The sequence below is a fragment of the Dendrobates tinctorius genome, unplaced genomic scaffold (genome assembly GCF_039654945.1).
Source record: "Dendrobates tinctorius isolate UK_male_01 unplaced genomic scaffold, ASM3965494v1 ptg000643l, whole genome shotgun sequence".
Classification (NCBI taxonomy): Eukaryota; Metazoa; Chordata; class Amphibia; order Anura; family Dendrobatidae; genus Dendrobates; species Dendrobates tinctorius.
In genome coordinates this window covers 649-12,001 of record NW_027362295.1, presented here as the reverse complement: position 1 = coordinate 12,001, position 11,353 = coordinate 649, and the positions used below count along the sequence as shown (strand labels likewise).

The 11,353-nt window shown below is 47.9% G+C and overlaps 1 protein-coding gene across 2 annotated transcripts; it reads right to left on the bottom strand.

Annotated features, from left to right (window-relative positions):
* Positions 1 to 1,423: 1,423 nt before the first annotated feature.
* LOC141079256 (fatty acyl-CoA hydrolase precursor, medium chain-like) lies at positions 1,424 to 9,505 on the bottom strand. 2 transcript variants are annotated; one of them, XM_073565299.1, is made up of 12 exons: positions 9,374 to 9,505; positions 7,926 to 8,064; positions 7,596 to 7,729; positions 7,249 to 7,402; positions 7,002 to 7,115; positions 6,311 to 6,406; positions 5,751 to 5,891; positions 5,595 to 5,672; positions 3,540 to 3,687; positions 3,229 to 3,381; positions 1,916 to 1,988; positions 1,424 to 1,768 (listed from the first exon to the last, which is right to left on the bottom strand). In XM_073565299.1, coding segments are annotated over exons 1-12 (1,413 nt in total). In that variant the 5' UTR covers positions 9,376 to 9,505; the 3' UTR covers positions 1,424 to 1,587. The 2 variants fall into 2 exon arrangements, with proteins under 2 accessions (XP_073421400.1, XP_073421401.1); XM_073565300.1 differs by lacking the exon at positions 6,311 to 6,406.
* Positions 9,506 to 11,353: the final 1,848 nt, after the last annotated feature.

The following is an 11,353-nucleotide window of genomic DNA, read 5'->3' as shown; positions in this document are numbered from 1 at the left end:
AAGCCCAATAATCAATCATCTTCCTCTGCAAATACATTACTAAAGCGTGACAGATTTGTGGACCCGTGTATGGGCTCCATCCTCCATACAGGGGCTCCACCTGTCCCTACGGCTGTCTGACTGCACTGGCCGCATACTTGGGGGTTATCTCAGACCCTCAGCCACTGCATCACCAGTGATGCCCAAATTCAGGCTTTGTCAAGCCCAACCGAGGAACAAAGGGTTTATTTATTGGGTGAATAGTGGGCGCTACGACACCTTCTTGGAATGTGAAGGTTCCAGATTTGCTAAACAGAAAGAGCTCCTGGTCGCCACAGCCTCCATCTTCACTGATACGGTGCTGCGGTCTGACGTCAGTCCTGATCGCTCCCGTGAGGAGACTCCGGAGGACGATTATTACAATATAAGTATTGTCAGAACCTTGTGGATCAAACCATGGTCAGGTGCAAAACAAACCTAATATCATCCTGTTTGGTCTTCAACTTGAAGTTATCCTAAAACCAGATGTGATGACAAAGGTGCGACGTTCCCACGCTCCCGGAGAGCTTAGGTTTAAGTTTTGCCACAATGATTTAAAGGGTCTCCTAGATTCCAGCTCCATCCTCACATGGGAAACCGTATAGGACCTATAATGGGTCCAAGTTCTGCTTACATAGAGGCTTTTTTCTCAAAGGATCCAAATTGTTCACACTATCTTCAGCAAACCCCCCCCATAGGGGAAAGGTATGGAGGTTCAAATCTCGATGGTGGGAGACTTCCTTCGACGAGAGGGTGACCTCCAGCATCCGTCACGGCTGCGTCCTAGAATTGATCTCCTCTCCAAAAGACCGTTTTCTTCATGAACTGTCTGAAAGATTCAGTAGTTCTCCATTTTGATCTACTGCGGTTCATAAGGGTGGATTCAGGAAATAAGGCAAGGTACATGGCCATGGCATCTTCACCTTCAGAAGTAACCCGGGAACAGGGTGAGCTATGGCGTCCCCTAGCATTAGAGACAGGGAAGGAGCCTCTGGTCCAGGGACACCCGACAACAGCATTGTGACCGAAACAGTTTTTTGATCCATTATGGATCCTATTACTGCTCTGATAGGGCAACTGCAACATTTCAGTCTGAAGGGGGAGATCTATGCACCATCGTTTTGCAGGACCCTAACAGATCAGATTTGGCTACCGTGACTCCCAGGTAGTCCTTCGTGAAGCCCAAGATCACTTTACCTGACAGGTTCTCTGGGGGGGTGGTGACAAGTGTGTTGTTTTCAGGGAGGCCTGTAAACTGTACTTCAGGTTAGGTCCTTGAACCTGGACACCGTATGTATCCGTTTGACCTTGACACTACTGCACGGGATCACTCATACATGCTAATGATAGGTCACCAGAAACAGCAAAAAAGCAGCATGTACATAACAGGGATCACCAGACAATATTTGTGGAAAAATATAGTTTGTGCTTTATTATGACACCAAAAAAACAGTGAAAAGCATTACAAAATCCATTTGACCTTGGATCATCGGCCCAATTATTGTTAGGAGTGTGTGAACAGGGGTCAGTGCGTCTTTTACACTCTGCAGTAAATGACTGTGGCAGTGGTTACAGCTCGCTGTGCTGCTGCTGCAGCGCCTCCTGCATCTTCTCAGGGAGCACACGGGTCCAGAATTCATACTTTCCGGCCTGGAGCCGTTTTGCCGCTTTCTGCTTCAGGTTTATCTCCATGTAATCTTCATCCTCATCGTACTGTGGCCAGTGCACCAAGCCCGGACCATTGGGGTCTCTGGAGACAAAGTGGAGAAAGTGTAAAGGTGCATCAACTTCAGCACGGGACAGTGGCGGGATATACATGTGGTATGGGGGGGTGTAGTGAGGGGGCTGAAGGCAAGGAAGCCCCCAATATCTGTCCGTCACCCAGCATATGTCTTACCCGGTGCGGGCAAAGTTGGCCCAGTATCTCATAACTGCTTTGCTCAGAACCTTCTCTTCTTCTGTGGCGGCTCCTGAGAGAAAAATAGAAGAATTAGATCACAACACGCAGTAAATGTTCCTGCACGGGACCAGAAAAGAGAAGTTATCACCAGAACATCTAACATGTAGGAAAGAGAAACCAGGTTTGAGAATGAAAAACAAATTCTGTGCCGCAAAGTACGATGGAGTCAGGATGTGGTCCTGCATTATGTTACTGAAATATACAAAGACTTCCCTGGAACAGGACAACATCTTGCCCATGCAGACGTCTAACACCTCTATATAATACTGGGGTCTCGTGTGTGCGCCGCTCCAGCCACAGACACTAATGCCCCCCATGCTTCAGAAATGTGATCAGTGCGCTGATAACAAGCTGGACGGTCCCTCACAACAATGACAAGCTGGACGGTCCCCTCTCCTCAATAAGCTGGGTGGTCCGCTATCATCAATAATAAGCTGGATGGTCCCTGTCCTCCTGAACCTGCAGGACACGACATCCAGGGTCTCCATTAGATTGACATTCTGATCCCTCCGACCACTCCACAGTTTTCCTTTTTGCCTCCATTCATTATAAATGATCTGAGGCCTAAAGAAGACGGCAGCGCTTCTAAATTGCGCTGCTTCTCTACATAATGGAGCTGTCAGTAGCATTTGTGAAGTGCACGGCCACTTATGATCATAGATAATTTCTGGACGTCTTCCTGAGCCCATTCAGTGATTTGCTGGACCGGATCCTCTGTATTTAATGCAGTGGCGTCTCAAGACCCCGAGACCACGAGCCCCCACTAGTGGCCGTCCACCTTCTCCCTTGTGCAGATGGATTTCTCCACAATCTCTGAACCTTAATATGCGCTTTAGGTCGTGGATTGTCAAGGTCTGTAACTTTATTTACGATAAATTTTTCTGAAATTGTTCCAACTTTTTTTTTTTTTTTTTTCTTCAAAAAATATTAAACATTCCACTTCTGATCTGTGTGATACAATTTGTTGAGAAGAGATTTGCAGATCAGCACATTCTTATTTTCTATACATGTTACTCTACATTACTCTGCGCTCCGGCACCAAATCACAGAAGTGTCTCCTGCAGAACAGAAAGTTATTGGTGTCCCAAAAGTGGAACAAAACAAGAGAAATGTAAGACTGACACCAACAACCGTGGAAGAGTCATTTCAGAAGAGAAAGTACCAACTTCTTGGCTACGATGCGTGACTGATCTATAAATGCCCCCACATATCATCATCCCGCATACATTACTGCAGATTAAGGTGGTCACCTCCTGTAAACAGAAATTCGCCCTCCAAGAAAGGACCTCCTATCACAAAGAACAGCTCGTCTCCGTGATCGGCTTTCACAAAATCCGGCTTGGAGTCCTCAAAGAGCGATGGACGGTGCTGGAACTCATAGAAGTAGGTGGGATGGCCAGAATCTGGAATAAAAGATTGTGTGGGGTTCAGAACAAGAATCTACACTCTTCGGAGAACCCGACACCTTAAAAAGGAGGTGGCTGTGGTCCCTGTCCTTTCACCCTATGTATGTGGGACACAACATAGGTGAGGGGGTTATTCTCCATCACATGCATCGTACCTCGGTGGTGCTTGGCCGTTCGTAGTGCTGGGATGACAAAGATAAGGTCTCCAACCAGATCTATGAGGCGGTTCCGGACTTCGGCAGGATCAGTCTCATCTCCAAAGTATTCGTCTATCAGGAAGCTGGTGGCGCTGCTGAATGGACCCTGAAATATAGTAATATCATCAGAATGACACCAAATGCGGAAAGAACACAGAAAACAAGAAGATCCAAAGCCGATAGTAGAAGATAACGGCTGCGGGCCACTGTTCCTGGTGGGGGTCACAGACATATGAGCAGAATTTCTTAAACACTGCAAGATGTGGACGTCGGGACATGTTGGGCAAGTAAGAACAGGTTGACACAGAAGAACTGGTGGACGGTTCGTCATCTCGGGGTAGGCACCTTTGTCATGGCTTTCTGTGACTACTGTGATGTACAATGTCTGCAAGATATGTTTTCTGTTGCAATGTGCTAACAAATCCTCCATCCTAGGACATTGTAAACTGTCAGTAGTAGGAATTCCTTCCCCCCAGGTTTTATCAACCCTGCCACTTCCTCTGGAAGAGCAGGAATGTTAATTAGCTAGACCATCTTCCTCACACCATTTGGCTTCTCCCAGCTGAAAGAGAAAAATGCGGGAAAAAGGTCTTTGTTTGAAATAAAACTTTAAGAGCCTGCCCTGCGAAAACTGTACCAAGTAGAGATATGAAAATCATATTTTTGTAACCTGAGCGGTCCCAGCTTCGAGACCGCGTATGTTTCGAAGTTCTACCCTGTCCAGAACATGAGATAGGATTTGCGCCCAAATGGACGGTCATATCGCATAGATGTTTGATGTTTTCTTGATAGGCTCATTACGCTGGGAAACATGAAACCACTGATGAGTCCATACCAGCTTCTCCCATAAAGTTATAGCTAATCTAAGTTTTGTAGCCAAAACATAACTTGGATAAGAGAGGTGGGATCAACCCAGAATGCACCTCTCCGTGATGTCACATAGGAAAGTCTATAAGGCATTCCCTGGCAGAACCAGCTCAGAACAGCTGCAGAGTCCGTGCTGACAAGAACTCAGATGAGCGGAGAAGTGCAGCTCCGCCTCCACCCACCTTAGCCGCATGGTCCGCCTAAGGAACAATATGGAACTGTGAGTGCAATCTTTGTTTTCTCCACTTTTATTTTATACCTGTACTGTACATATTTTATGTCTCAATTTTATAGCAACTTTTATCTGTAACCACTGTCCTCTTTCGGAAAATAAATGAAATTATTTAGATCTGTCTCTATGCTCTAAGACTCGAACTATACGCCTTTGATAGATAATCGCTACTAATTCAAGGGGTTTGCCACGGACCCTCTTAATTTAACACTGTGAATTAAGTAACCGTGACTGGTGGCAGCGCGTTGTGTACTGCTATTACGGCTTGCTGGCAGTACAGAAGGGTCTTATATTGCTGAGTAAGGGTCTGCGGCCACAGCATTGATAATTCCCTTACTGCAGAAGCCTAATTGCCGGTTCACAACAGGCAGCCCGTCCGGCGACCAATTATCCTAGGTGCAGTTCCCTGACTGACCTGAGGGTAAGGGGGGCGCCGGAGAGCTGCGAGTTCCAAGGTGGAACTGAGAAAGTGGGATATACACAAATCCCCGCAGTACTTGGAAGATTGATAGCAGTGGTGGGGCATCCAAATTAAACTCCCCCTGCGGCAAATTGTAGAGCGAGATTAGCTTGCTGGATATTTTTGTCACATGGTGCCAGTGGTGGGATAACTAAGATAAGCCCCACTGCGCCTGTGATAGCCGTGTGCCGGCATTGTGTCACGTCCCTCCGTCCGCTGATACACCGGTGGGATTGTGACATAGTGGTGACACAGGGTCCGCTGTCCGTCGCGTTTTGGTGGCAGCGGGACCCCCGTTAGTCGTCGCCCGTAAGTGGACGAACGGCCGTGGGCTGTTCGTCACAACTACCACCCTGTTTTATGAGGCCAGTGGTGTATAATGATGCAGGTTGCCATCTAAGTGCCCCATAAACCACCCACAGCCATTGGCATCTCCGGCCAGCAGTTCTCATACCAGGAGGGGGAAGTTCTTCAGCATTTCTTCTGCTGCTTCTCTCTCCATTCCTTCTCGAAACCCTGAGATATTCATCGCCTGAGGATAGAAGGAGAAAGATCAATGATGTAAGGATCTCCACAATGATCTCAGCATTTCCTCCTCCATCAGTCTTACCGACGGGAGGATCCATCCAAATTCCTGGTTGTTGACTCCAGCCATAAAAGGAACGCTGTTCACCTCTTTATCGGCCATAATCTGGTGGGCGGCTTTAGGGAAGAATGCCCCATCGACACTTGCAGGGAAAGCGAACATTTTCTGCAGGCGGTAGGAGAAAAGTGGAGGGTGAAACCCAACTATGTCCCATCAAGACACCCAAACCATTACAGAGAAATTATCAAATGCTCTATCAAAATCAGTCATTAATAAGATGGCAGTGATTTCAAGGTTCAAGTACAGGCGGTGTGGTGGTGAGGGTCACTGGGGCAGAGCACAGGAGGTGTGGTGGTGAGGACCACTTGAAAATGGAGATGCTGCAGATTCTGTAATATGCTTTCCTTCTGTATAAATTCATACATTTCATTCAGATCCAGAGCTGCACTCAGAATTCTGCACAGCTTTCTGCCAGTAGGAAGTCCGTGTGATGTAGACAGAACTGGTGAATATTCCCTGGATCACTGGGGTTTGGGGATGGGGAGGAATCAGGGTGATGAACCCTATGACTCCACTGACCATACCATAGAGACAACTAGAGACAGAATCTCTTCTTCAGATTTCGCCTTCAGACAGTCCACCAGCGCGTCCAAACCACAGCCCGAAATATTGGCAACTATCTGCAGAAGAGATAAAATCCAATACAAGCAAAGAGTCAGTGCTTGTCCCATTCCTGCACCGGCGCTCGTCTCGCGTCACACACCCGATAGGCTCTTACGTGGCCACGGATGTCGCAGCAATGTAGCCTCCCCAGACACCTGATGTGGCCTCAGCCACATGGCGCACAATTCCCCGCTACTCCCTTATTAGTATGGACCCACCGCGCCATCAAGTGACCAGCAGCAATATTAAGGCACTCAGCTGCTTAAGATCACACTCAGCCAGTGCAGAACAGAGCATGGAGGTTTAGTGAGAGGGAGAAGATGAAAAGAACAACAATATAGCAAAGTTCTGGTAACAGTAATGGACCCCGAGTGTAAGGGTCCGATAACACAACCGCGCCCGATAGGCAGTCACTCAATGATCTGCTCAGCGGCAGACGCAAACTCTGCAATCATCGTTATCCACAGCAAACCGCCTGACTACACTGGACGGTGTATGAGCAATCCAGTCACCCGCCAGACGAGCACTGTGGTCATTGGTCGGATGATTGGTGTCCCAAGGTGCTGGGTCATCAGACACAGTGTAGCATTTAATGGCCCAAGTCATACTTACATTACTGTGAAACACACTCTCCTCTTTAGTCTGGGCCACCAAACCCGGCATTAAGGCTACACCACTCTCAGCAATAGCTCTGTGGAACAAGCCTTTGGCCAGTGGAGACACAACCTGAATATAAGAAATACATGAAAGAGGGCAGGATCATTAAAGGTTAAAGGACAGGACCTTACCTTCACCTATAGTACAACCGCCCAATCAGAGACTCAATAATGAGCAAGATTTCAGCAACAAAACTGCTCACCAGTGCAGAGACGCTGACTCCCCCCGCAGACTCCCCAAATATAGTCACAGACTTGGGGTCCCCTCCGAAATCTGCAATGTTCTCCTGAACCCACTGGAGAGCTTTAACCTGATCCAAGAAGCCATAGTTCCCAGTTGCCCAATGATCTCCAGTGCTGTGACAACGAAAGATAGCTGTTAATGAAATGAGGTGACCTCAACCCAGTGGCTCCCTACAGAGCAATGTACACAAAGACTGACAATGGTCTCGTCTACATAACACCAGGTATAGCCGGCTGGCACCACATAGCATTGTCATTTCATGTCTTAACTCTAGGCAGTAAAGTCACGTGACAACATAGACATTACCTAAGGAAGCCGAGGAGCCCCAGCCGGTACTGGATGGAAACAACTACAACGTTTTCATGGGCACTCAGTGCAGAACCTTCAAACATCATGGCTCCCCCCATCATCAGGCCTCCACCATGTATGAACACCATGACCTGGGCAATGAGTAGAAGCTGTTCATTAATAGGGAATGCAGGTAAGTGTGAATGAGATTTTCTCTGTGTCTCCAATTAGAATCAAGGGACCGCCGTGGGCATGGCCTCAGTGCACACAAAAGTGGAAGCCATAAAGTCTGCATCTACACACAACAGCAATTACATAAAAATGTCACACAATACATGCTTGACTTACCGGAAGCTTCTCCTCCTTCACTCGATCAGCAGGTGTGAATAAGTTTAGGTACAGACAGTCCTCTGACACTGGAGGTAAAGTAACTTTGGCTTTCACTGCCTCCAGTATCTGCTCCATCGCATGACGATCCTGCAGACACCTGTAAAAGATCCAACTTCATTGGATTGCATTTTTGAAATGCCTCAAGACAAGAAAATAATGCTCAGAAGAGTGTGTGGCCTCCTCACGCCTGTATGACCTCTACAATGCCTGGGCATGGACCTGATGAGGCGGCAGATGTTCTCTGGAGGGATCTCCTCCCAGGCATGGATTAAAGCATCAGCCAACTCTTGGACAGTCTGTGGTGCAAGGTAGCGTTGGTGAATGGAACGAGAAATTATGCCTCAGATGTGCTCGATTGGATTCTGGTCTGAGAAACGGCCAGGCCAGTCCATAGCATCAATGCCTTCATCATGCAGAAACTGCTGACACTTCAGCCACAAGAGGCCTAGCATTGTCATGCATCAGAAGGAACCCAGGACCCACTACACCTAAATATGGTCTCACAATGGGTTTGAGGATCTCATCCCAGTACCCAATAGCTGTCAGTGTACCTCTGAATAGCACATTGGAGGGCTGTGCAGCCCTCCAAAGAAATGCCCCGTCTGTCACATGTGCTCAATGTGAAAAGCATAGGGTGCCAATGTCGAATCTGCCAATCTTGGTGTTCTATGGCATTTGCCAGTTGCCCTGCACGGCGTTGGGCTGTAAGCATAATACCCACTTGTGGAAGTCAAGCACTCATACCACCCTCATGGAGTCTGTTTCTGATGGTTTGAGCAGACACATGGATGTTAGTGCACTGCTGGAGGCCATTTTGCAGAGCTCTGGCACTGCTCCTCCTTACTGGGGAGGTAGCGGTCCTGCTGCTGGGTTGTTGCCCTCTTATGTCCCCCTCCACATCTCCTGGTGTACCGTCCTGTCTCCTGATATCTGCTCCATGCTCTACACTGTGCTGACAGACACAGCTACCCTTCTTGCTGCAGCTCACATTGAGGTGCCATCCTGGATGAGCCGCACTACCTGAGCAAGTTCTGTGGGTTGTAGACACCGCCTCATGCTACTGTACTGTACCTCTAGGGGTGAGAACGAGGCCAAAATGCCAAAGTGACCAAAACAACAGCAAAAAAGGGTGAGAGCAGAGAAAGGGTCTGTGGTCACCCCCTGCAGAACCTCTTATTTCTACCTGTTGTCTGTTCCATTTCCACAACAGCAGGAGAAATCGATAAACAACCGCTGTTGCGTCATAACTGGACAGGTTAGTGTCACAGAAGTGTGATTGACTGGGGATTACATTGTGTTGTTTAAGTGTTCACTTTATTTTTTGCACAGTGTATAATATATATATATATATATTATAGTATGAATGTGTTCAGAGTTCTGCCACACCAACCTCTAAGTGCACTTACATTGGGGCATGGTCTGAGGCCCCCAGCACAGAGCTCCAGGACTCGGGGGGTTCTGGGGATGCAAATCTCAATGGACCAACTGGAGGTTTCGCAAAGGGGACTCCATAGAAGGCATGAACGGTTCTGTCTGTTCCCTTCGCAGACAGCGTCTTCCCCTGCAGTTTACCATATTGTGTCTCCACCTGAGGGAGATCGTCCTCCTCTCCTAAAGCCACAAAAAAGCAGATTATTGGATGCAGAAAACTGCAGGGACATCATGCCTGTACTGTGTCACAGCCAGAGCTGTGCTCACATCATCCCTGTACTCTGGTCACAGCCAGAGCTGTGCTCACATCATCCCTGTACTCCGGTCACAGCCAGAGCTGTGCTCACATCATCCCTGTACTCCGGTCACAGCCAGAGCTGTGCTCACAGGTGTGCAGGACCCTCAGCCCTTCATCAGACAGGCTCAGATTTCTGTGGACTGTTATTGTGGCCTGTACTGATGGGATCGATCATATTCACACCCGATTCTGTGCCATCATGTGATGGAGGAATAACCAACTGTCCCCGAGCTTTATAAGAGATCAGACTAGCAGTAAGGTGCGGTCCAGGCTGCAAGGTCTGAACACGTCCCAGTGCTCCTCACTGATCACTTCCAGCAGGTGCAGGGTTATGTGCGGGGTCAGATGACTCCCAGGTCGCCGCTCCTTCACCCAGTGCCTGCAGTCACATGACCGTCCACAGCACAATACAAGTGATCGTGTTACCTGTAACAACACAGATCTCAGAGCAGAGAATCTCACCTGGACGGTATGGGGGAGGGGCCATAACTGCTCGTTCTCCGCCCTGGACACAATGTATCCGAGCTGTTAATAAGCCGAACACCTGTGTAATCTGCAGCACATGTAGATCAAGACCCCCAGGTATCACATAGGAGGGGATCATCACTGCTCTGAAGGGAGCAAAAAGTGCGAATGTAGCAAGAGCGATCATCAGACAGGACCACCAACATTACAAGAGACCGTTAATCAAAATTAGAAAAGCCTAGATATAGGAAAGCTTCAAAAAATACTACTACTACTGTGCAGTACCCTTATTTTAACATTACTATTGACCTTCATGTGACTATTTTAATCATATTTCAATAAAGATTATATTTCATTTATTTGGATTTGGCTTCCTTTTGCTATTTTGATGAATTACAAGAGACCGGCGGACAAGCGCAGACAACTGAGAATATCAACGACCTTTGTAACAGTCCCATGAACTACAGCAATGTCAGCAGCCTGTTATCTGTGGCCCGAGGGACAATGCCGTACCTTTACTCTATAGCAGCAACATAGACCTGAGAGCTGTACAACCAAGAAGCCAATAATCCATGACAATATTGAACACACCACTAATGACCATAAGAGCTTACACTCTACAAGAGAGAGAGGACCCCACTGACCACAAGAGCTTACACTCTACAAGAGAGAGAGAGAGAGAGAGGACCCCACTGACCACAAGAGCTTACACTCTCCAAGAGAGAGAGAGGACCCCACTGACTATAAGAGCTTACACTTTGAGAGAGAGAGAGAGAGAGAGAGAGAGAGAGAGAGAGAGAGAGAGAGAGAGAGAGAGAGAGAGAGAGAGAGAGAGAGAGAGGACCCCACTGACTATAAGAGCTTACACTCTCCAGGAGAGAGAGAGAAAGGACCCCACTGACTATAAGAGCTTACACTCTCCAGGAGAGAGAGAGAGAGAGGACCCCACTGACTATAAGAGCTTACACTCTCCAGGAGAGAGAGAGGACCCCACTGACTATAAGAGCTTACACTCTCCAGGAGAGAGAGAGAGAGGACCCCACTGACTATAAGAGCTTACACTCTCCAGGAGAGAGAGAGAGGACCCCACTGACTATAAGAGCTTACACTCTCCAGGAGAGAGAGAGAGAGAGAGAGAGGACCCCAACTGACTATAAGAGCTTCACTCTCCAGGAGAGAGAGAGAGAGAGAG